Consider the following 27,020-nt stretch of genomic DNA (forward strand, 5'->3'; position numbering starts at 1 on the left):
TTTAAAATAGAATTTTTAAATGATCATTTTAGTAGTACTTTGGGGACTTGAATTGGGGGAAGTCAGGGAGCTTGACATTGACTCACACAATTACTTTTATCTCTGCAGACAATAATGTGCCATTTTTTCATTTCAATTCAGGCAACACTCTGATTATTTACTAAGTGCCAGGCCCTTCCTTTGGCCAGTGAAACTCTCGTGCATTGTGCAGCAGGTGAGAGCAGATTTTTGCTTCTAAAATGGACATAGGGCATTGCAGCTTTGCAAGGCAGCCTTTAGATCCCCTTTTGCAGGTGCCCATGGATTGCTGGTATAGAGGGAGACTTTTGAGTGATCTGGTGCTGGTGTCAAGACTATTTTCATTGGCAGTGGCCTTCCTGGCACATGTCGCATGTTTCTATGTTCCGATGAGCAATAAATTTTACTCTCCAGAAGTATTAATTATTAAGGAAACTATTACAAACCACTTTTTGAGTTGAGACTGAAAAATGGCTAAGTCTAACTGGATTCAGGACCCCAAAATAATGACATTGTTTTGTTAAAACATTTTCACTGAGACAAAAGCCAAAATAAACTCACTTTTAAAAATTCCCACCCCTTTAGTTAATTAATAGGGAGAGCCAAATAATGAAAGAAATGAAACATACAACTTTTAAAAATCAGTGTCAATGTGTCTTTTTTAAAAAAATTACCGATTGCCCAATCTCTGAGCTGCCTTTAAGGACTCAGCAGCACCCTCCTTGCTTCTGTAAGTGCCGTTCTCCCCACCTTCTCTCACCACCACTTTCCTCAGCCCATTTCCAGGGAGGAAAAGGAATCACATAGTATGTCTGCTATCCAAAACCTCCACTCTTTCAACCCTTTTGCCGATGCAAGTAAGGGTGATGATCTGCTTCCTGCGAGCACTGAGGATTATATCCATGTTAAGAATTCAACAGAGAAATGGCAGGAAGACCCTTACTACTCTCCAAGGGATCGCTGATGATTAAGATAAAAAAGAAACTAGTGAAGGCATTGAAGAAGAAGTCTGCCTGCAATGGTACTGTAACTGAGCATCCAGAATATGGAGAAGTCTTTCAGCTACAGGGTGACCAGTGCAAAAATATAGGCCAGTTCCTGGTAGAGACTGGATGGGCTGAGGACGACCAGCTGGAGGTTCCTGGGTTTTAAATGCTTTTGGCCCACTGAAGCCTAAGTGAGGACCTCCTTGCAATGAGTGGACTTTCCCTTCTGTCCCTTGTTACAAGTCTAAAAACCTCATAGCTTGTATAATGTAATCATTTAAGGTCTGCTTTTAACTTGGACTAGTGTAACTTCTTCATCCAGTGAACTGAAAAGAACTACATGAACTGAAAGGTTTTAAATTGGCTTAATTATCATTATTTTTGTTTAGTAATCCATGAATAAAGCTTCTTTTCTCTTTTAACTGGCTTGAACACAGGCTGCCTCCTCTACAAAAGGCATCTTACATTTCTAGATAACTTAGGAGTGCTTCAGTCGTGTTCACATTCATTCTTCCATCCTGAGCTCTGTGATAGCCCTGTAATGGAGAGAGAACTCGGTTCTTATACAAACTTTACAGATGAAGAATCAAAGGTTGAGCAACTTGCCTAAGGTCACCATGCTTGGAAGATGCAGGGCCAAGCGTATTTCATGGGGCCATACTGCCTTTTCAAATATTGACAATTCGACACTAGAATGGCATTCACCAAAACTCTGCTTCTGTTCAGCATATTGCAAAAGTTAATTATGGAATTAACCAGGACTAGCTAAGTATCTTGAAAAATATGTACATTCTGATAATGGATGTTATAAAGAATTACATCAATTATTTGTAGGTTCCTTGTGTGTTTATCCTTGCTACATCTTTGTAATGTATTGACCACATTCATGAATCATGGACTATTACGAATGAGCTGCTCACTGTTATTGACTGCTGTTTGGTGTTATATTTATTTTATTGATCACTTGCCTGATTAATTAACTTCTTTTGGTTTTAAGATTTGCCAGAGCTACTGAGGAATTCTTTAACTCACTTTTCTTGTGAAATGACCCTGGGGCAAGGTACTGATTAGAGTAGTTCAGGCTTTTGCTTATCTGTGGGTAGAAAGAGGTAAAATGTGTTACCAAGCAGGGATATATATTCAATCTATAAATAGGCAGAGGGCCTCTGTTCAAATTTAAAGCGCCTTTCAGACAACCAGGTCTACCTCTCAGCTCTGCAAAAAGCCCTTACTAGGTCCCAAATGGAAAAGAGATCTGCTTTGCCAAAGTTATCAAGCCTAAGATCTTAAAGCACCCAGGTAGTCACTTGGAAATGGACAAGAGAGAACAGGTTCAAACAACATTTTAGAGGTAGAAGTTTGCTGTGGGGTTTAAAAGAGGACTTGGAAATTTCTAGTTCAATGATACGAGTAACTGAGATCAGGAACAGAGGAAGTCAGGGGCTCGGAGAGGGGAAGGGACTGAGTTTGAGATACTGCATTGTACCCCTGAGGAGTGGTTTGGGAATGCAGGGTTGGCTGCAGAGGGAAACAGGTAAGCAACCAGTGCTTAAACTGCAGCGTGGTACAGGCTGCAACGGAGATCTGCAAAGCATGCTGGGTGATCAATTCATGGAGGTGGGAAATCAGGCCTCCTAGTGGACAGACTCTTGGGCTAAGCAATAAAAAAAGTATTAGGGAGAGTATAGTGAATGCAGGACATTCACAGAAAGGGAGACAATATATTCAAAGGCCCACAGTAAAAGAATGACCGTAGATCAGGTGACTTCAGTGTGCTGGAGGGTTTTGGATGATAAAAAACAAGCCAGCAGGAGCAGTTCAATCATGAAGTCTGGTAATAGCAGCCAGCATTTAAGCATTTGCTATAAGTCAGGCATAGCAGAATAATCCAGAATACATTTGGAAGGTAGAAGTGTCAGCATGGGGTAGCTGATTAGACGTGGGGGAGAAGTGAGAAGCACATGTGTAAGGAGATTCCCTGGTTTCCGCCTTGACCAAGAGGGAGAGTTTGAAGGAGGATCCCATGTCTGAGAGAGGAGGTTGTCAAGCTCCATTTGGGACATGTTAAATCTGAGGTCCCTTTAGTCATCAGGTAGCTGAGAGGCAGTATGATGTGGTATTTGGGCATATGAACTCTGAAACACCTGACTGCCCTGGTGTGAGTCCTAGCTCAGCCATGTAGGAGATTTTTGACCATGGGCCAGTTATTTAATCCCTTTGTACCTCAGAGTCCCATTAATAAAATGGGGATAATAATAGAAGTTAAGCATTTATCTTTCAGAGTTGTAGTGACAATTAAGTGAAATACATATAATTTAGAACAGTTCCTCACTCATAGCAGTTACTTAAATCAACATTCATTTTTATTATATATGGTTTCAAGGCTCAAGAGAGGAGCCTGGGTTGGTGCCATTGAGGCATAGGGTATGAGGCTAGGTTGATCATAATGCATCTATCTTTGTGGATTTTCTGTTTCTTAAAGCCAAATATCTTCCATCTTGTCTTTTCTTGTATATTCTTATTTTTTAGCAAGGAGTTTAGAGATAAGTGGTTTCAACATTCTTTTCAGCAGTTCAGTGATGTCAGGCCCCTGGACACATGACTCTGTGATCTATTTAGCCTTTCTCTCCTGGTCCATAAAATGGCTGCTCTGGCTCAAAGCATCTTACTTTCACCAACCATGTTCCAAACAGGAGGGAATGAGTCTAGTGGGAGGGGAATACTCCCCTATAAGCCTCTGTTTTTTTTTTTTAATCATAGAGGAAATTTCCAGAATCCCCTAGACCTCTCCCTATGTCCCATTGACCAGAACTGAGTCACGTGGTCACCTATAGCTCAAGGAAGGGGACATGATACCCATGATTCACTTAGACCGTTTGTGAGTCATCATTCTTTGGGGCTGGACACATTAAGGATTAAACAAGATGGGGATCCTTTTATCAATAAAGGAGGGAACAGGGAACAGCTAGTGGGCCTGCAATAAGAAACTGCAGACACAGAGATGGAGAACACTTAGAAGAAGAAGACGACAGGAGGAGAACCCAGTACTCCATGGACACAGGGCATTCACATAGGAAAGAGCTTTCAAATTCCAGTGGGAGGAGAGGAGAGCCAAAGTGGAGCCCTGGAAGAAGCCCAGGAAGAGTTTCCAGGAGGAAGTGTCTGCAGGGGTTCATGTGGCAGAGCTTTAAGCAGAATGAGGCTGTAAAGTGCTGTCAGATTTGGCAGTGAGAAGGACAGAGTGGCCTCTGCCAGAACAGATTCAGTGGTGCCAAGGGTTGAGAAGAGAATGGCAATCTCTATCATATGCAGTCAGTGGGAGGGCAAATTAATCCAACGTTCTATCGGTTTGGCAATGTGTATCAAAATGTAAAATGCTCATCCCTTTTATATTGGCATTCCACTGCTGGAAATTAATCCAATAGGCAGAATTAGACAACTGTAGGCTGACATGGGTACAAGGGTGTTTATTGCAGCCTTTTTTATAATGGCAAAAACAATAAATAAATAAGAGGAGTAATTGATCTAAATGTCCATCCTCCAGGACTAATTAAAACAAATGCTGGTACAAGTCGCCAATGGAATACTAGTACAGAGACTAAGAGCTGAAATTCTGCAACCTCACAATCAGGGTTTGAATTCTGGCCCTTCCAGCTGTGTAAGCTCAGGTCTCTGGAAAACTTTCTGGGAATCTGTTTCCTTAGCTATATAATGAGATAATTGTAGTACTAACTCATAAAGTTGTGGTAAAAATTGAGTCTATACAAATGAAGTATGTAGAATAAGTCCAACATGTATTATTATGCAGGTATATAAAATACATGGTAAATATATATGGAAATGTCTGGGATATTAAGAGAAAAAAATGAAGTTACAGAACAACAAGATATGATTCAACAGTTATACGGTGCTTTTTTTCTGGAAGGTGGAATCATGGGCACAATTGACTTTCTGCATTTCTGTGTTTCTTACCTTTAAAAATGTTAAAAAGAAAGTCACAGGCCCAAGGATGGACTCACTCATGTTAATGACCATGTTTCAGCAAACCAAGACTTAATACCTAACCCCTGCAATTTCATCCGCTGCCTGCCTTCTGCTCCGGTACGTAGCCTTTAACCAGTCAATGTAGAATTTCCTGACCAGCACTAGCAAATTTACTGGTAGATTCTTTCCATTCCCCTTAGGAGGGCAACCTTGCCTAAAACAATGGATTCTTGAACAATAATTTCCTTTCTTCTGCTCCCTCTCTACCTTTAAAAACCTTTCCTTAGTGGAACTCCTGTCTATTGGCAAAATGGGATGCTTCCCAGTTCATGAATCATCAAATAAAACAAGTTGATCTTTAAATTTACTCTGATGAATTTTGTTATTTAACAAAAACAAAGGTATTTAATACCTGCTCCACCTGGCTGACTTTAGTCACATAAAGGCAGATGCCATTTTTGTTTTGTTGTAAGACTGTATATCATAACTATCTGGCACATTGCAAACAGGCAATAAATAATTGTTGAATGAATGAATCAAAAATCAGAAGTTGTATTTAGGAGGAAGTTGCCTAGACCAATATCTCAAAGACACAGCAGTTCTGTACCATTAAGGCCCTGAGGCGACCACAGGAAGGAGGTAAATGGAGCAGAGCTCAAGGCTGAGGGCTATCAGTCGTCAGCATGGATGCTATTTCCTGGGACCTGGACAGCATGAGAGGAAAACAGGCCCAAAAACCCTGGCAGCCTATCCATGGCTCCATTCAGCACTTCCCGAACAGGCTGAATCTGAGACCACAACCACCTATTTTGGAGCTACAGGAGACTTGGTGCCATGGAATCATTTGTACATGAGAAAACAAAGGCCCAGGAAAGTTAAGCATGTCCCCCAAGCTCCTCCCAGAGTACGTGTCTTCCAATTATTGCTCCGGTGCTGGCTCCTTCCTCCAGGGACCCAACAGTGTGGATATTTCCAATATAAATGATATTGTAGGAGAACATTTTTTGAATCCCTAAAAAGCCCCTTTCTCTTATGTAGTATGACTTGAATTTCTAAAGTTCACTGATCCCCATGTCCTTGATGTATAAGGAACAAAGGAACTAGGCATGTAATCAACTCACCCACATCTCCTATTGGCCTTAAGTCTTTTGTGCAGGCATCAATTGTTGTTTCTGTTGTTAAAAGTAGGGTTGTTCTCTTGGCAACGCACATCCAGAAAGACGCCCAATGTGAGGCTCAGCAGGTGTCAGAGTTTAAAGTTTGACTCTATAGTTCCAAACAATAAAAGAAAAAGGCAGAGCACTAATTGAGCAGGGGGTCATTTTGAATTGGTTACCGACCTTAACTGTAGGATGCTTTGGGAGAAAAGATGTTTGGTTATTTTCAAGTACAATTACAAATTCAGTACATCAGCCAACTGAGCTCCCAAGTACAGGCCCTTAGGATCCAAGTTAATGAATATTTAACAGCAGCTTATTGTTAAGATATTATAATTAGCACAGGTAAATAGAGACTTCAAATGTGCTCTTGAAAAACAGCCTTTTCTCACTTTCATATCTTAATCATTACTTACCCATGCATTGTCGTTTACTCTTAGGTGGTTTTTGCTAGGAAAACACAGGATGTGCTTAGTAAAGGAAGATGGTGGGTAGAGGAGAGAGCCTGATATTTGTGATCAGATAGAGGTGGGTAGAATATTGGCTCTCTCTATCATGAAAGCTGTGTGTTCCTCGGGAAATCGCTAACTCCCCTGAACCTCTGTTTCCTTCTCTGTAACATAGGATCATAATACCCATTTTAGGGTTGTTCTGCTAAGTAAACAAAATCATGTTTAAAGGTCTGGCACATAGCTCAATAAATTCTAGTTTCTTTTTCCCAAACACTTGTTCCCTGACCATCAAGAAACTGAGTTATAGATTACTGAAATATTTCAATAGGTGCAGAGGAGGTAGCATTTGGTTTGTGGCCACATTTTGCATATGCATTTGACTTTATCCATGGAATGCTGTGAGTTGCTTGTCTACCTTTCCTGCAGCAGTGCACCGAGCAAACAGGTGCAGAGCCAAGCCAAAAGCAGGATCTTGTTGGCTCACCTGAAACACCAGCTGTCACAGGAGCCTCAAGCAGATCTAAAGTTGTTCCTCCTTCTTCTCCTTTCTAACTCTTTGAGAGCCATGGGTGGGATCATGTAGGATGGAAACAACCAAAGTCCTTGGCATGGAGCCTGTTCATGAGATGGGAGCACAGTGGATAAGATTAAGAGGGGCAGGAGATGATGGCCGAGAAGTTGGCAGGGGCTAGATCAGGTGGGGAATCGCCAGCTGGCATTATAAAGTTTGGATTTAAGTGCAGTGAAAGCACTGGAAGCCTGTAAACAGGGAAGTGAGGTGATTTGATTTACTATTTCAAATATGCATTCTGGCTTCAGTGGGAAGATTGGATTATAGGGGTTAGTATGGAAGCAGAGAGATAAGTTAGGACACTGATGCTGTGATTTATGGCATTTGGGTGCCCTAGGTTGCTGGAGAGAAATATTGTGGAAACACAACTGACAGGCAGTCAGAGGTGAGGCCTAAATAAGATAATATAATGAAGTGCAAGCGGGTAGTAGACATTTAACAAACATGAGTTCCTTTCTTCCTTTCTGCTATGACATCAACAAAGTGATGCTTTTCTCTTGAACTGAATGTGGGGGATGATAAATTAGTAACCACATTTATCAGCTCTGGATTTGCTCTTTGGAGCAAGGGCTGACCAGGAGATGAAGACCAGCTCTTGCTGACCACAGCCTGCCTACTGGAAACATTTGCCAAAGGCGGGCAAAAGTAAAGAGAGGTGGGAAGGAGGGAAGAGACTGTGGGAAAAGATGGAAAGAGTTATTTGGGGACTTGCTGACCAATAGGAAGGTGTCGCTGTGTGGAAGGTGCTGGCATCCTGGCTGGATTTACATCCTTAAATATAATAATGTCAGTAAGACAGGGCAGTCCGCTGTATTATAGGAACTGGAAGGAATCTTCTGGAGGCCATCTCACCCACTGTCCTCATTTTAGGAAACAGATCCAGAGAGAAGTGATATTGGTGAAGCCTCATAGATAATGGTAGAGGCAGGGCCAACAGCAAGATACGGTGGAAAGAGATTGATTTTCAAAGTGCGAGAGACCAGGGGCAGTCATTTCTTCGGTGCACAAGCATTGAGCTCCCGTCCTCAGACCCACCTCTAGGAAACACAGAGAGCAGAGAAACAGTCCCTGCCCCCGGGGAGCTTACACTCTAGTTCCTCCTCTTCCAGCTACTCTGCCACTGTGGGCCAGCCTCCGTGAATCAGCTTCCTCTTCATTAGAAAGGGAATAGTAATGCTTCTTCAATTTTAATTAATTCATTTATTCACTCCACAAAGATCAATTAAGTGGCTGTGATGGGCTGGGTAGAGTGCTAGGTGCTAGTGACACAAAAATAAGCAGGTAGACCCAGCCCCTGCTTGCAGATAGGGCGGACTAGACTCAGGATGGTTGTCATCCTAACTGTCCATCAGAATCACCCAGCACCTTTACAGAAAGCCCTGCTACCCGGCCCCACCCCCAGAGCTTCTGATTCAGCTGGGCTGGGTAGGGCCCAGGCATTGCAGTTTTCACAAAGCTCCCAGGTGGCTCTATGTTCAGGTTCAAGGGGGCAAAGGAGCACTTGAAGGGCAAGGATCCAGGGTGATAAGGGCAGTGCCAGGGCAGGTGCAGAGGGCAGCCCAGGCTCTGCGCTTTCTGGAAGGCTTCCCAGAGGAAGGGATGGGTAAAGTGAGACCACAAGTAGAAACCAACCTGATAAGAAGAAGAATGAAGGCTGGAGGCCCTCCGACAATCACTGTGAAGGTTGGAGGGCTAACAAATAGACACACAGCACAGTCCATGGCCAGTGATGAGCACTCAATCTGCTGTTTCTTTGTTGCTCTCTCTCTCTCACTGTTCTTCCCAGCTCCACTCCCTTCTCATTAATATTCTTTCTCCTACAATACACTGTGGTGATAGGACAAGAGCTGACCCTCTAGCTTCTAATTATTACCTAGAAGAGCTTCTTTCCATCGCCCATCTGCTGATGAACCTCTCACATCTCCCACCCCTCAGCAAGGCATGAGCCAGGTCCTTGGCTCCCTCCCCACAGGGTCCAGCTCACCTGCCTCACTTCAAAGCAGAGCCCCACGCACTCTTTCCTGCATGATTTCGTCAGTATATTCCGGCCAACCCTCCCCTTTCAAGCACATAAAGACAAAAGGCACTCTCCTTAGATACTTGACTTGTTATGCAAGTGGTCAGTACCCACCAGCTGGTAAACCCATTGGACATGTTTGACAAACAGCCACCAAGAGTTACCACAAGTCCCCCAAATCCCCTTTTGTAAGAGATTCTTAGTGTTTAAAATACAGCTAAATCAAAGTTTGGCATTTTCCCAGGGTGTGGAAAAGTTCGCAAACGTGTGCCATATTCAGTAAAATACAGGAAGTGTGTGTCCAATGTCAGCTGCTTTCACACTAAAACCAGAGGGAAACCTGACATGGTTTTAAGTCCTGGAGAAAGAAGACATTTAATGACCTGTTTGTGCCTCTTCTGAAATAACCCTCAGCAGAACCTTGCTCATTCTCAAAGCGAGGGGGTGGATGAGAGGGGAGCAGAGTTTTGACCCTTGCTGATGTCTGCTGACTTAAGCAGAGCACAACCACGCATTCTGGGGAAGGAAACTGGAGCATTGGGGAGAAGAATCTGTCTTCTGCTGGAAATGTCATGGTCCTCTGCTAGTGTGGGGGAGAGTTGGAGAGTCCTCCCCATCTATTATCTTCCAAATGCAGTGTAAAAAAGATTAAACAGTTTTCCTGTCCCTCCTTAAGGTAGCCCCATCCTTTTCCTTCCTCTCCCCTCCCCCACTTTTCATCATTCTAGGCCACTTTGACATATGGGTGAGACCAGAAAACAAAGGTTGCTGGCTCATCTAGGCAGCCATCTGTCCACACTTGCCAGTGAACTGAATTTGCCAAGAACTCCCACTCCACAGGCTCTCAGGAGAGGCAAGCTGATAAGCTTGTGTCTCTGATAAAGCCCACAGCCTGGGATGATCTGGGCAGGGTGGGAAGGCTGAAGCCATGGGAAACTGCACCCCTTGTGGAGCCAGGGCTGGATGCCTCTCAGTCTGGAGGTGCTGACAGTGTAAGAAGGATGGAATGAGGCAAAAGGGTGGGGGTGGAAGATCAGCTCAGATGTTTAAAGAGCCAGAGCTGCAAATAAAATCTGGTTGGGATCAGTTTTTTTCTGCATCTGACCTTACTAGAATCCTCTTTCCAAATATCTGAGCTTTCTCTGGGCACACAGGGTCTTTCTGGAGGCTGGTAATATAGTGGAAAGACTGCCTAGTGTGAGTTCACTATGAGCCTGATGAATCTGATTAAGTGACACCATTTCTCTGAGCCTCCGTTTCTTCGGTGAGATGGGAAACAGAATCCCCTCTAAGGATGGTTACCGACTTTTCATGAGCCAATATAGTTAATACATATAAACCCCAGCACAATGACTGGCACATGGAGGGTCCTCAGCAAACTGAGTTTTTGCTCCTAACTTTGTCCTTTGCTAAATGAAGTCAAACCATTGAAGGTCCCATTAGCGTACAAGGGGCATTCGTTTGTCCATCCCAGAGGTGTTAGCACAATATAGAGAGGCTTCCTGAATAACTACAGGTGGAGCAGGATAAAGAGACGTCCATTTTGCTAAACTGATCATAAATCTGAATGAAATAAGTAGGGAAAGTATTCAAGAGCAATTCAGTGAGAAGATGCTTCATCTGCCTTGATGGGCTTTTCAATTACTCGTTTTTAGTACTGCATTATACCATTCTCTGGCAATAATTATTAAGCATTTCAACTATATTGTAATATAAAACTTAAAAGGCTGATTTATTTTCTAGTCATTAAACTGCCTACTATAATGTTCCCCAATTATATGGTTCTTTCTGTTTAAACCTATTTATCTGAATGATTTTTCTAGCATGAAGTCAAAACTGATACCAGCTTCCCAAGTGGAAGATGAAGAGACAGTGAGTTAGGTCCAGTGGCTACAAGCACCAGCTTCAGGGTCCTGAGGGATGTGAGCCCAGGCTTCCCACTTCCTACTCCCTGTTTCTCAATCTGTAAAATGGGAATCATTCCCACTTCACAGTATTATTGGAATTATTATGTGAAGTAGTGGATATGAAGTGTTAGCAAGAACATAGAGTAATGGACTCAATAAACATTCTGGGATGCCTTGGATTTCCCATTGTTCACACATGTGCATCTACCTACTAGGCTCTGGGCACTGAGGGTGCTGTCAGGGCCCATTTTCTGATGGTCACTTTAAGAGCACAAAGGAAATCACAGCCATGGGGCAGCTCCCTGTTTCAGATGCCTTGCTAGTTCCTGGACCCAAAGCTGCTGTTTCCACCAGCACAACACAGCCATTGTACAAATAAGGACACTGAGACACAGAGAGGTGGGTTTTTTTCAAGGTCAGTCAGTGACTAAGACAGAAATCAGACTCAGGTCAGTGGTTCCAAAACCTACACATCATCTTCTTTCTGCTGTTCCATGCTGCCTCTCAGGACCCCAGGAGGTGTATTGCACTCGGTTGAAAGAATTCTTCCCCTTCTTACTGGTTCTTTGAAAGGGGCTATCTCTTTTTCTTTTGAGGATGAACCACCTCTGGTAAATTACCAGTTCCCCCAAATTCCAGTGGAGCCTGTCCACTGCCAAGCCAAGCTGGATTCAGGTGCAGACCAGTTGGGCTGGTGCCAGGATACCAGTCTGTACGAAGCACTAAAATATTGCTGACAATGTAACGACATGGAGAAAATGGCCTTTACCAGGATGATTAAGAGCAAGCACAACATGAGAATGATGATAATAATGATACTTATTATTATAAATAACAGACCATGATTATAATATACATAGTGATAATTTTGTGCTAGGAACTTTTTCTGTTTTACGTATATTGACTCATCTGTACCCTTCCAGCCCATTGTAGTCAGTACTATTATTATCCCCCATTTTAGGGATAAAAAGAGTCCTTCCAGAAAGGTTAATGCCAGAGTCATACCACCAATAAATAGGCTACAAGGCTCTCCTAGGCCCTTCCCTATTGCCTCTTGGGGAGGGGGGGCAAACCCCAGGAGCACTTAAGTGACAAGAGGTGGTGTCCAGGCTGCCTTCCAGGTCTCTTAGTTGCTGGGTGAGGTGTGCAGGTTCAGGGCCAGGACCTGAACTGCTCAGGGTGATAAAGAGGGAGATAGTGCTGAGCCAGCCATCCTCCCTGCCTCCTCCTGCACAGAAGGTGTTAAGCCTCTCCAGAGGAATGTTGGGCTAATATTCAGAGAATATCATTTTGAAGGGAGGCCAGGTTATGAGCCTGCTCAGCATGCCCATGTGCATGGTTCAGCCCTGTCCCCGAGCCTGACCTATGTTTGCTCTCAAAGGTGAGATGACCTATAGAGCATGGAGTGGGGAATTGAATCCATTAGCCTTTGGGATTTGACCTCAGTGGATTGGAGGCCATGTGCCTAGGGCAAGGTGACTGAGGGGCCACCTATAATGCTCATGCCACCTCTACGCTGCTCCTCCCCCAGGTTTTCACATGTTTCCCAGGTCTGGGAGGTGGACAGCACACCCTGGGAAAGAGAAATTATGGCGGAAAGGGTGAAAAAGATGAATAACATGAAAATAACAATCTGTTAGAAGAGATGCTAGTACAGAAAGGGACCTAGTAACTGACAGGGGGACACAGGGGTTAGAAGGTGAGGAATTTTGTAGAGAAATAGGACAAGGTTTGGGCCTAAATCTTTAAAGCTTAGAAGAGGGACCATTGTCAAAGGCAACACTGGATAATGCAGCCTGTGCAGACATTCAAAAGATATTTCTGATGCATTTAGAAAAAACCTGGAAAAATATAGAAGTTCTGAGAGTAAACGGAAAAAACAAGACATAACATTATATACACAATGTGGACACAAGTACGTACAAATTTCAAAGTATAGAGAAAAGTCTAGAAGGAAACAAGCCAAAACTATTGAAACAATGAAGGAAATTTTCCCTTTTTCTTTGTAAACTTTCCTATAGTGAACTTTTTAAAGCAACAAAAGCAAAATCTTTATTTAATTTTTTAAAATCTGGATTGAAAGCTTCTTCATAAAAGACAAAGCAGCTGTCTTTCCTTTCATGACTTTCAGACTGAGAAAACCCACATGGGAAACTAGAAAGAGGTGATTTAATGACTGGGATATTTTCTTTGGATTCTCTCTTGGATTTTACTGAAGTGGTTCAAAATCTCTTCCTGGACAGATCCAGCAATAATAACCTACATTAATTTCACTCCCAGAAAAATAAAAAATGTGAAACTTAGCCACAAAGGATGATCTTTACTAGCCCAAAATGGTAAACAACCAAATGTTTTGACATTCTGAGGTTTGTTAGGTAAAATGTGGACTCTCTGTATTATGGGCTGTTACGCATCATAAAAAATTTTATGTAGATGCATATTGAGTAGAAAATAAAATTGTCCATGATATGCTGTTAAGTGAAAAAGTAAGTTACAAGACACTATACTCCTATTTTTTAGAGTTGTGTATATGTGTGTGTATGTAAGTAACTTGAAAAGATGACCATCAAAAGAGTAATAACTATCTTGGGGGTAGTAGAATTACGAGTAATGCTTGCATCATAATTTTCCCTTCTCTGTTTTCTGATTTTCCTACAATGAACAAGCATCCTGTGTAGTAAAAATAAAAAATGTTTATTCTTGCTTCTCAACAGGAGTGTGTGGGAACTTAGTATATGATTAGGTTGGACATATGCCCCCATTTGCCTAGGAAAATCTCAGTTTTGCCTCTTGTCCCAGAACAGTTATTTATAGCCTTTTCAGTCTTGCTTGGATAATGCATTACATTATTCTATGATGTAGATGAGAGGTGGCATCACAAAGGGTAGGGGAAAGATGGATTAAATAGCATTAAAAGTAGCTGATAGTATGGTCTTCCAGCATCCCATCCCACAAGTAAGGAGTTGGGAAGCCGCCACTCCATCCTAACAGCAAGTAAAAAGCTGAGCAAACTAAAAATCAGCAGTTCTTCTTAGATCCATCAGACAAGTGAGGTCATACAGCAAGCCAGTGTTCCCAAATTTGGAAACTGATACAGGGGGGTACAGGGAATCACAACATACTACAGCAGAGACCTCATTGTGTCAGCATAGGGAAACTTAAACTATAATTGATAGATTGACTGATGCTCAGTGTGGATAACTGTGAGTTTTCCCTACTGGAGCTCTACTAGGTTCTCATAGTAAATATCTGAGGGAAAAAAACCCTTGTGCTTCTGGCAGGATGAGGAAGAAAGGACCCTTTTATTGATTTATTTTTTTATAATTTAATTTAATCTTATTGAAGTACAGTTCATATGCAGTACTATAGTGGTTTCAGGTATACAAAATAGTGATTCTGCAGTTACCTACTATAGTAAATGCTCACCACAGTAAGTGTAGTTACCATCTCTCAACATACAAAGATACTACAATACTAGTCAGTGTGTTCCCTATGCTGTTCTTTCACCCCCCTGACTAATTTATACTATAATTGGAATTTTGTGCCTCTTTATCCTTTTCACCTATTTCAGTGACCCCTCCATCCTTCCCTCCTCTATGGTAATCAACACTCTCTTCTCTGTGTCTGAGTCTATTTCTTTTTGTTCATTTGTTTTGTCTCTTTTAGACTCTATATATAAGTGAAATCATATGGTATTTGCTTTCTCTACCTGGTTTATATCACTTAGCATAATACCCATTGGGCCCATACATGTTGCAAATGGCAATATTTCATTCTTTTTATGGCTGAGTAATATTCCAGTATATATATGTACCACTTCTTTATCCATCCATCCATTGATGGACACTTGGGTTGCTTCCTATATCTTGGCTATTGTAAATGATGTTGCAACAAACAGAGTAGTGCATATATCTTCTCAAATCAGTGACTTGGGTATCAGGGTAATGATGGCCTCATAGAATGAGTTTGGAAGTATTCTCTTCTTTTCTATTTTTTTGGAGTAATTTAATGAGGATAGGTACTAGATCTCCTTAACTGTTTGGTAGAATCCAAATGCTTGGTGAAGTCAAGGACGTAGTGAATACTTGGACTTTTGTTTGTTGGGAGTTTTTGATTACCAATTCAATTTAATTACCAGTAATTGGTCTGTTCAGATTTTCTGTTTCTTCCTGGGTGCATGTTTCTAAGAATTTATCCATTTCTTCTAAGTCATCTAATTTATTAGCATGTAATTTTTCATAGAATTCTCTTCTAATCCTTTGAATTTCTGGGGTGTTGTTTATAACTTCTCTTTTATTTCTTATTTTGTTTATTGTGTCCTTTCTTTTTTTCTTGATGAATCTGGTTAAAGGTTTGTGAATTTTATCTTTTTAAAGAACCAGTTCTTGGTTGCATTGATTTTTTTCTATTGTTTTCTTAGTCTCTGTTTCATTTATATCTGCTCTTATCCTTATTGTGTCCTTCCTACTACCAACTTTGGGCTTTATTTGTTCTTTTTCTAGTTCCTTTAATTGTAAAGTTAGATTGATTGAGATTGTTCTTGTTTCTTGAGGTAGGCCTGTATTGCTATAAACGTCCCCCTTGGAAATATTTTTGCTGCATTCCACAGATTTGGAACATTTCTTTCTTCATTTGACTCCATATATTTTTTATTCCTCTTTGATTTGTTCATTGATCCACTGATTTTTTTTTTTAGTAGCATATATTTGGCCTCCATATGTTTATTTTTTTCAGTTTTTTTTTCTCTTATGATTGATTTCTAGCTTCATACTGTTGTAGTTGGAAAAGGTGCTTGATATGATTTCAGTCTTCTTAAATTTATGAAGACCTGTTTTGTGACCTAACGTGATCTATTTTGGAAAACATTGAATATGCACTTGACATATAGATAGGTCTTTTTTTTAATCCATTCAGCTACCCTATGTCTTTTGATTGGAACATTTAGTCCATTTACATTTAAAGTAATTATTAATAGGAATGTACTTACTGTCATTTTCTTAATTGTTTTCTGGTTGTTTGTATAGTTCTTCCCTGTTCCTTCTTCTCTTGCTCTTTTCACTTGTGATTTGATGCCTCTCTTTAATGTTATGCCTGGATTCCTTTCTCTTTCTTTTTTTTTTTGTCCTCTATTATAGGTTTTTGGTTTGTGGTTACCATGAGCTTCATATATAGCATCATATGATGCACACACATATATATAGCAGTCTATATTAGGTTGACAGTCACTTAAGTTTGAACACATTCTAAAAGCACTACTTTTTAAAAATTATTTCCCTCACCATGTTTTATGTATACAATGTCATAATTTATATCTTTTTATTTTGTGTTTCCCTTGACTGATTTTTGTGTATAATTGATTTTACTACTTTTGTCTTTTGAATTTCATACTTGCTTTGTGAGTGATTGGTCTACTATTTTACTGTAGGTTTGTTTTCACTAGTGAAAAAAAAATTCAATTTAAAGAAGTCCCTTTAACATATCTTCTAAGGCCAGTTTAGTGGTGATTAATTCTTTAATATTTGTTTACCTGGAAAGTTCTTTATCTCTCCTTCAATTCTGAATGATAACCTTGTTGGGTAGAGTATTCTTGGTTGTAGGGTTTTTTTTTTTTCCTTTCAGCACTTTGAATATATCATGTCACTCCTTGCTGTAAAGTTTGCTGAAAAATATGCTGATAGCCTTATGATGTTTTCCTTGCAAGTAAATATATGTCTTTCCCTTACTGCTTTTAAGGTTCTCTATCTTTTATCCTTGCCATTTTAATTACTATGTACCTTGGCATGGACTTCCTTGGGTTCATCTTGTTAGGGACTCTCTGATTCCAGGACTTGGATGTCTATTTCTTTCCCCAGACTGGGGAAGTTTTCAGCTATTACTTCTTCAAATAGGTTTTCTGTTCCTTTCTCTCTCTTTTCTCCTCCTGGAACTCTTATGGTGTGAATGTTGTTCCCTTTGAGGTTGTCACAGAGATCTCTTAGCATCTTCCCATTGTTTAAGATTGTTTTTTCTTTCTGTTGCTCAAATCTTTCAGATCACTGAACCATTCTGCATCTTCTAATCTGCTATTAAGTCCCTCTATTGTATTTTTAATTTCAGTTATTGTATTCTTCAGCACTGACTGGTTCTTTTTGTATTTTCTATATCTGTTGAAGTCCTCCCTGAGTATATCTGTTCTTCTTCCAGTCTAGTAAGTATCTGTATGATTATTACTTTAGATTCCTTATCAGGTAGATTGATTATGCCTGTTTTGTTTATCACTTTTTCTGTTTTGTCTTGTTCTTTTATTTGGAACATTTTCCTCTGCCTTCTCATTTTGTCTTGTTCTCTGAATTTGTTCTTATGTATTAGATCAGCTACGTCTCCTGGTCTTGAAAGCAGTAGTTTTATATAGTAGGCATCCTGTGGTGCCCAGAAGCATAAAACCTCTTGCTCACCAGAGCCAGGTGCTCCAGCAGTGTCCCCTGTGTGGGCTCTGTGCACCCTCCTGTTGTGGCAGAGCCACAACTGCTATTGGTGGGCTGGTGAGCAGAGCCAGTCCTCAGCCTAGCTGCCAGTAAAGGCAGATTGTGCTGCTGCTTTGTCTTGGTTTGTGTGACTCACTGATACAGCTTAAAGACTTGGCAGCTCCCTTGTTGGTACACTATGGGCAGGGCCAGCCTTCAGCCTGGCTGCCAGCAATGGTTGATGTGATTATGCAGGGCTGGGCATATTGGGTGGGGCAAGTCTGGAGGGAAATACCAGGGCAGAGCAAACAGGGCAGATGGAGACTTTCAGTACTGGTTCCTGCAAGCATCTGGCCAGCTAGGCTGAAAACTGGCAACTTCCAGCCCTTTCTCCCCAAGAGAGAACACCCATAGACCCCATCCCTCTGGCACATTTCCTGAAGTTAATAAATCTCCTTTCAAATTGCTGCTGTGTTGGGTCTCAAACCAATGGACTCAGCACACTGGTCTTCCACAAGCGGAGACTAGGGTCTCCCTTAGCCCTCCAACTCTCCCTGGCATTAAGCCCTGTTATTTTCAAAGCCTGATATTACGGGTACTTGTCTTCCTGGAGTAGATCCCCAGGGCCTGCTGTGCCAGGTTTCCAGGCATTTATCTCCTCTCTCAATTTCTCAACCCACACTTATGGGTTGGGATAGAGGAAGGGCTTAGATCCCAATCAATTGTAGTTCTGCCCCTTCACCCTTCTTAATGTGGTCTTCTTTTTTGTTAACTGTAAATGGTCTGTTCTGCCAGTCTTCAGGTCATTTTCAGAGTTAGTTGTATTAGATATAGTTTTTTTATCAGTGTGTATGTGAGAAGAGGTGATCACAATAACCTCCTATTCTGCATCTTCCCAAAATCTGAAAAGGAATCATTTTGAAATACACCAGAGCACTCTGTTCTTAACAAGGCCTGCCCTGAGGAGAAATGATTTTATCAGAGCCTAAACTGCTGGAGTTTTATCACAGTCTAGTCTACCTGGGGGTAGGGAATATACAACTCCAGACATCCAGTCACACCTAAGCAGAGGTGGGGGACTGAGCAGCACATGTGATTTCCTAATTCTGGGGTAAAAGTCACCAGAAGACTGAGACCTAATCACAGGATTATAGAACACTTCCCCTCCCCCTTATACCTTAACACTACATTACTAAAGTCCTATTTGCCTTAGTTCCTTTTACCCAGAACATCATGTCCACCTTTTAAAAAAAGTTGACATTCCAAAAGGCAAAATACACAATTAGAAAAGGCAACAGGTCCAGATATGGCAGGGATGTTGGAATTAACAGACTAGGAATTTAAAATAGCTATGATTAATACGCTAAGGGCTTTAATGGATAAAGTAGACATCATGCAAGAACAGATGGGCACTATAAGCAGAGATTGAAATCCTAAGGAAAACAAAACACCAGAAATGCTAGAGAGAAAAACTCTTGTAACAAATGAAGAGTGTATTTGATCAACTTATTAGCAGCTTTACACAGTTAAGGAATCTCTGAGCTTAAAGATACATCAACAAACTAAAACTGAAAAGCAAAGACAAAAGAGATTAAAGAAAACAGAACAGAATATCCAAGGACTATAGGACAACTACATAAGGCATTGCTTATGTATAATGGGAATACCAGGAAAATGAAAGATAAAAAGAACAGAAGAAATGTTTGAAACAATAGTGACTGAGAATTTCCCTGAAGTAATATCAGACAACAAACCTCAGATCCAGGAAGCTCAGAAAATACCAAGAGAGAATAATGCCAAAACAAACTCATATAAAAGCCAAAAACTATCCCCTAGCATATAATTTTTAAACTACGGAAAATCAAAGATAAAGAAAAAGCCCTGAAAGAAGCCAGAGTTAAGAAAAAAGCCTTACCCATAGAAGAACAAAGATAAGAATTAATCCAATTTTCTCAAAACCATGTAAACAAGAAGAGAATAGAGTGAAATATTTAAAGTGCTGAGAAAAAAATACCCCACCAATGTAGAATTCTTACCCTGTGAAATTATTCTTCAAAAGTGAAGGAGAAACATTTACTCAAACCAAAACTGAGGGAATTTGTTATAAGTAGACCTGTCTTACAGGAAAGGAGAAAAATAATATAGGTCAGAAACTCAGAACTTTGTAAAGAAAGGAAGAGCATTGAAGAAGAAAAACATTTCAAAATAATACCAACAACATATTAGATTATATGTGCTTACGTCTGTATGCATATGTATGCATGTGTGTAAGTGAAATGAATGACAGCAATGATGCAAGAGACAGGAGGAAGGCATTAGGAATATTTTGTTATTATAAGGTACTTGCACTATTTGTAAAACAGTATAGAATTATTTGAAAGTAGGCTTGAATTAGTTGTAAATATATACAGCAAACTACAGAACAACCACTGAAAAAAGAAGTATATTTGATATGCTAAGGAAGGAGATAAAGTGGAATAATATAAAATACTCAGTTACAACCAAAGAAGACAGAAGCGTGGAATACAAAAACAAAGAATGAGGGCAACAAATAGAAAACAGTAACAAATATGGTAAATATTAATCCAATTATATCAATAATCACATGAAACATCAATTACCTAAATACACCAGTCAAATGACAAAATGCCAGAGTGAATTGAAAACATCCTTATTTGTTGTCTATAAGACAAATATAAAAATATAAAAAAAGCAGAATGACAGAAAGATATACACTGTACCACTACTCATAAAGGTGGAATAGCTCTATTAATTTCAGACAGAGCACATGCAAGAGCAAGAGAAGTCATCAGGAGTAAAGAGGGGCATTACATAATGGCAAAGGAGTCAATACTCCAAGAAAATGTAATAATCTTTAATATGTATGTGCCTAACAACAGAGTGTCAAAATATGTGCAGTGAAAACTAATAGAACTGCATGGAGAAATAGATGAGTCCACTATCATAGTTGGAGACTTCAATGCCACTCTTATCAGAAATGGACAGATCCCGCAGGCAGAAAATTAGTAAGAACATAGTTAAACTCAACAGCACCATCAATCAACTGGATATAATTAACATCTATAGACTACTTCATCCAAAAACAGATTACACATATTTCTCAAGTTCACATGGAACATTCACCAAGATAGACCGCATTCTAGGTCATAAAATATGCCTTAAAAAATACAAAAGAATACAAATCATATACTTTTACTCTCAGAATACAATAGAATTAAACTAGAAGTCAGTAACAGAGAAATAACTGGAAAAATTCCCAAATACTTGAAGATTAAATAACATATTTCTAATAAGCACAAGGGTCAAAGAAGAAATTTCAAAGAAATTTAAAAATATTTTGAACTAAATGAAAATAAAAATACAACTTATTTGTGGGATACAGTGAAACCAGTGCTTAAGGGAAATGTATAGCATTGAATGTATATATTAAAAAAGAAGAAAGATCTAAAATTAACGATCCAAACTTCTACCTTAGGAAACTAGAAAAAGAAAAGCAAATTACATCCAAAGTAAACAGAAAAAAAGAAATAATAAAAATGAGAGATCAATGAAATAGAAAACAAGAAATTAATATAATCAACAAAACAGAAACATCAATAAAATTGATAAGACCCCAGCCATGCTAAGGAAAAAAAGACACAAATTACTCAGAAACAAAAGAAGGGACATTACTATGGATCTCAGGGACACTAATGGAATAATAAAGTGTTATGAACAACTCTGTGCCCACAAATTTGATGACAGATGAAATGGACCAATTTGATGAAAGATACAGTCCACCAAAACTCACCCAAGAAGAAATATACAACCAAAATAGATCTATATTAAATCATTAATAATTTAATTAAATAATTGAATTAATAATTAATAACCTTCCAAAACAACAACATACCTGAATAATTGAATTAATAATTAATAACCTTACAAAACAACAACATACCTGAATGGGTTCACTGGTGAATTCTACCAAACATTTGAGGAAGAAATTACATTGATTTCCAGCTTCCTAACTAATTCTATGATGCCTGCATTACCTAACACTAAAACCAGACAGACATTTGCAAAAGAAAACTGCAGACCAATAACTCTCATGAACATAGATGCAAAATTCCTCAACAAAATATTAGCAAATCAAATCCAACAATACATAAAAAGAATATACATTATAATCAAGAGGGATTTATCTGAAGTATGCAAAGCTGGTTCAATATTTGAAAATCAATTAATGACACCCAAAACATCAATAGGTTAAAAAAGAAAACTCATATGATCATATCAATCAATGCAGAAAGGCATTTGACAAAATGCAATACATAGTCTGATAAAAATCCTCAGCAAACTAGGAATAGAGAGGAATGTCTTCAACTTGATAAAGAGCAGCTAAAAAAAACAGAAAACAAAAAAAAAATCCCTACACCTAACATCATACTTACTGGTAAGAAACTTGAAGCTTTGTTGATAAGATAAAACACAAGGCAAGGATGTTCCTTCTCACCACTCCTGTTCAACATCATACTAGAAATCCTAAACAATGCAATAAGACAAGAAAAGGAAATAAAAGGTATGCAGATTGGGAAGGAAGCAATAAAACTGTCTTTGTTCACAGATGACATGATTGCCTATGCAGGAAAATCTGAAAGAATCAACAAAAACTTCTAGGAACTAAAAAGCAATTGTAACAGAGGATTGATGATTGCCAGGGGCTGGGCATAGGAAGGAATGAATAGGCAGAGCAGAGGATGTCTAAGGCAATGAAACTATTCAATATGATACTACAGTATTACAATGGTGGATACAATGGTCAGTATAGATTGGTCAAAACCCATAGAATACATACTAAAAGTGAACTGTAATGTAAACTGTGGAGTTTGGATAGTGATGATGGGTCAGTATAGGTTCATCAAGTATAACAAATGTACCACTCTGATGCTGGATGTAGATAATAGGGAAGGTTGTTCATGTGTGGGAACAGGAAGTATATGGAAACTCTCTGTTCTTTCTGCTTGATTTTACTATGAACCTAAAACTGCTCCAAAAAAAGTATTTATTTTTTTAAGTAGCTCACAGTGTGGAGCTGGATCCCTACTCTATCATACTAAAAAAAAACAAACCCCTAAATGGATTGAAGGCCTAAATGTGAGAGGTAAAATTATAAAGCTGATGGAAAAAATACTGGAGAATATCTTTGTGATCACAGTTTTCTAGGAGAGACCACAAAAGTACAAGTGCTAGAAATGGATGAATTTGACTAGATGAAAGTTATTTCTGTGAGAAGAATTACAAGGAGGAAAAGAACCTCTGGGAGACAGAAAGATACTTGCAAATGATGAGGGATTCATATCTAGAAAGTCCTACAAATAAGCAATAAAAAGAGGAATATCCACTGGCAAAGATTCTGAATAAGCAATTCACAGAAGGAGAAATCTAAGAAGAGTGCTCAAATTTGTTAAATTAAAGCAAGATACTACTTTATATCCATCAGATTGGAAACAGTGAACAAAGCCAGTAATCACAAATGCTGATAAAGACATGGGTAAATGGGAACATTTGTCCATAGCTAATAGAATAAAAGTAGGTTTAGCCATTCTGCAGAACAATCAGGCAGTACTAGGTGTAATTAACATGATTAAAATACCTACACCCCAACAACCCAGCAATGCCCCTACATTGTGATATTGCTGAGAACCTCTCATGTGAATTCACAAAGAGAGCAGCATGAGGACTTGCATTGCAGCCATGTTTGTGGAAGCAAAGAGCTGACAGTTGGCCAAGTGCCCCTCACTGGGAGAATGGATAAGTAAAACGTGGTCTGTGCATTGGAATATTAGGCAGCAGTCAGGAGCAATGAGTTACATTCACATAGAGTAACATTGACATAGAGCATCCCCCACTTTTCAAAAGTTCAACATTTGGCTTCTTTGCTTTTACAAAAGACCTGCTTTGGTACCTGTTCTAACTAACCAAAAGAAATCCAAAGAGGACTTTAATAACATGCACTTTTGTATGTTCTATAGCTGTTACAGAGGCAGCACACACTCCAAGCAGTGCTCCTTCCCCAGTAACTACACTCAGAATCTCAGCATCAAGCTGCCATAGCTTTGAAGTGTGTCTTTGAGCATCCAGGCTTTATCTTGATTTGCCTGGTGTGTCTTAAGGTATCAGAAAAGATACCTTAAGGGAGGTTATTTTGGGGGCCTTGGAACACTTGAAATTTTTTCCATGTAAATTAATGGTAATTGCTTCTTCATTTTATGGCATTTGGGCTTATGAAAGTTTTCATAGGAATGCTCTACCTTCAGATACTATAGGAAGAAATCTTTTTCTACTACAGGGAGAAACCTGTATCTTAAAATCATAAGGTTAAGTGAAAGAAACATTAAGTTATACACAAAAAAATATATCTAACTTCAAGTAAATTATATATAACATGTATTATATATACATATATAACACACATATACATACACACACACTCAAAGGACATATGTTAAATATTTAGAAGCAGGAGCTAAACAGAGAAGGGAAAAGGGGGTAGGATAAACAAAATGTAATATAAGATTGTCTTTTCTTTGTCCAGCAATGAAAGTAAGGAGTTCAAATGACTTAATTTTTGTTACCTGCTGTCCTAAAGAGGAATTTTAAAAATAAAATAAATACAATATGGCTATAATGGTCTCCTTAAATTATATTTGAAGATTAAATGAATAATTCAGATAAACCACTTAATTTAGTGCCTCCAGCACACACTAAACATTGAATAGATATTATCTATTAATGTTATTAATGCATGACAGAGCTACTACCAGTCAATTGGAGTTGGCATTTAAGACCAATTGGATTTAGATCATTTGCCCCAAAAGATCATTCCAGATCCAGTAGCCTTATGATACTACCAGAGGATAGGCAAGTACTGGCAGCAGACTCAGAAGCAAGCAGGAGAAATACTGGAACGTTGTTGGGGAAGGGGAACGGTTACCAGCTTTTTGCAGTGTCAGAAGAAACGTTGATGGGTAACTTGAGAGGAGACCAATACAATGTCCTAATTAAGAAAGTAGAGACTGCGTGAGTAAATAGTGCTGTGAAGATGGGAGACTTCATGTACTCTGGTATACTTCCTCCAAAAGGGTGTTTTCTTTTAACATTTTTATTTCAAATTATAAAGTTGTAGCTGAATTATAAAGTTATCTATTTAGAGAATGTTTGCTTTGGATCATTCTTTCCCCATCCTCTCTCTCCCCCTGAAGTGGAACACAGGTTGTCCTAGTGAGATGAGCAAGATCATCACCTAGTGGTCTGTTGCTCAAAATGCTGACACAAGCTCCAAGTCCCAGAGAACAGAGAACATGTGCCAACACTTTGCCCTCATGTTAATTCAACTAGCATTGACTGGGATCCTATGCCAGGCACTATTCTGGTGTCTGGGGATAGAGACCTGTTAACACAAAATGACAGGTTTAAAAATAAAATTAAGGAAGTGTCAATGCAGAAGCTTAAGAGCTCTCCAAAGTGACATTGCATTTTAATATGTTGATTTTCCACTGGTTTCCATAGATCATAGATGAAGAAGAAACCCAGTTTCTGAGTAACTGCCCGGTTGCGGTCACTGAAAGCACCCCACGGAGGAGGACACGGATCCAGGTGTTTTGGATAGCACCCCCAGCAGGAACAGGCTGTGTGATTCTAAAGTAAGTGCACGTGGAAATCCTTGTAGCACTTTATTCTCCCTCCCTGCGGCCTGTCATGTGTGTTTGCAGAAAGAAAACTGGCTTTGCTGGGCCATCAGACAAGTTGCATTACCTTTAGACCCTCAGTTAATCATGACTCTAAAATGGGACTGTGGACCAACCCTGGTGAAATGCCATAAAAAGAATTATTCGACTGAATCTGTATTTTACCTCATACTGTTCAGTCATACCTGGCCACTCTCTATCTTCCTAGAGATAATGATACTAGGCTGGTTAACAAAAATTACAAACCATGTAAGGATAATGTTTGGCTTCTTCCATCCAGAATTTAACAGCTAGTATACTTAAACTGTGCTAGGCTGACCTGAGACTCCACTGTCATTTCCATTAGCCTCCAGCTATGTTTTATGATCCTATTTTCTTCCTTCTCCCATCAAAATTACCCGCAAGCCACTTCCTATCTGACCTCCAGATATTCCTTTTGGTGAATTACAATAGATTATAAGAGGTGTTAATCAGCTAATAGTTCTCCTCTGAGAGGCAGCTTATCTCAAACCTGTGTCTGTGAAATGATATGTCATAGAATGATGTTCACAGAGGTGTAAATAGATGGAGAGGAAAACAATTTCTTTGGTTAAATAAGTTTAGAAAATGCTGCATATTGTAACCCCTTCTTAAAGATTCACAGCATATATTAGTGTATTGAAGGTTTTGCAATGTCCTGCTAAAATGAGATCTGTTTAACTTGATTTCGACCAGCATTTCCCAAACTTATTTGACTGCAAAACTCCTTTTTTTGCTCAAATACCTATTAATATTCACCAGTTTGGGAAACAATAACCATAATCTCTTTTAAATAGATTTAAAGACTATATAGAGTGACACTGGGAATTTTAAGATTTCAGACAGGCAAATAATCATGGTTAGATGGGCAGGGCTCTAACCCCAGGATCCAAGAAGCCGTTTCCCCTTGGAGATGGGGCGTAGTTGCATCATCAGCCAGGTCAGACAAGCCGCAGCTGAATTTTCTTTTCCAACCATATTTCTTTTCTTTAAATTCTCCTAGAGCCTCATTTATGTATTTGGTTCATTTGTCTAACAACTGTGGTTAACTCCAGCTCACCCCCAAGGACAGGCTGATAAAGGGGCATTCCACCTGGGCAGTCCTGTCCCTGCAGTTTCTAGACTCATTGTGTCTGGATTATAGAAAAAAGCCCACAGAGATCTCCGGAAGCCTCTGTCCATTGTCCAGACCCAGCCCTGTCTTTGTGTGGCCTCCCTTTGTTGTCATCTATCTGGACATCACTTGTTTCTTTCTTAGTTTAATGCAAGTTGAGCATCCATCCCCAGATTCCTTGAGAAGTTTGGCTGTTGGCATTAATCTATATTGGTGATTTTTCAAAAAAAAATGTTAGTAGGACTTTTTAAATGAAACCTTATATATACACCCCAATTTGTTACATGAATCTAGCATCTAGTTGAAATGTGGGAGAAGGTCTTGTGCATATGAAGACCAGCAGAGGTGATTCATTCAGAGCTTGCTGTATAGCTAGGGAGTCAGCTGCCATCACTAGCATTCAGCAGACACTCAAAGGCAGGAAAGCTCTCCGGGGCAAAAAGGGACAATTGCTGATTGGAGGGTTTTGGCATGGGGAAGCTGGAAGTGGGCTAACTACAAGCAGGACATCTTAGTGATGAGTCTGGGGGCATATTTGCCTTTCTTTGGGCTGACAGTTGCAGAAGTTGTGGTTCAGCTTCCCAGGCCACTTGATTCAGAGT

At 39.6% G+C, this 27,020-nt stretch overlaps 1 protein-coding gene and 1 pseudogene across 1 annotated transcript in view; both read left to right on the forward strand.

Annotated features, from left to right (window-relative positions):
• The window catches only part of SPON1 (spondin 1), a 276,360-nt gene that overhangs the window by 59,712 nt on the left and 189,628 nt on the right, over positions 1-27,020 (forward strand). The window contains exon 3 of the mRNA XM_037026719.2: positions 25,108-25,241. Within this exon, the coding sequence (XP_036882614.1) occupies positions 25,108-25,241 (134 nt within the window). The remainder of the gene's footprint in view (positions 1-25,107; positions 25,242-27,020) is intronic.
• LOC108383270 (eukaryotic translation initiation factor 1 pseudogene) lies at positions 827-1,494 on the forward strand (annotated as a pseudogene).

The sequence above is a fragment of the Manis javanica genome, chromosome 11, assembly GCF_040802235.1.
Source record: "Manis javanica isolate MJ-LG chromosome 11, MJ_LKY, whole genome shotgun sequence".
Taxonomy (NCBI): domain Eukaryota; kingdom Metazoa; phylum Chordata; class Mammalia; order Pholidota; family Manidae; genus Manis; species Manis javanica.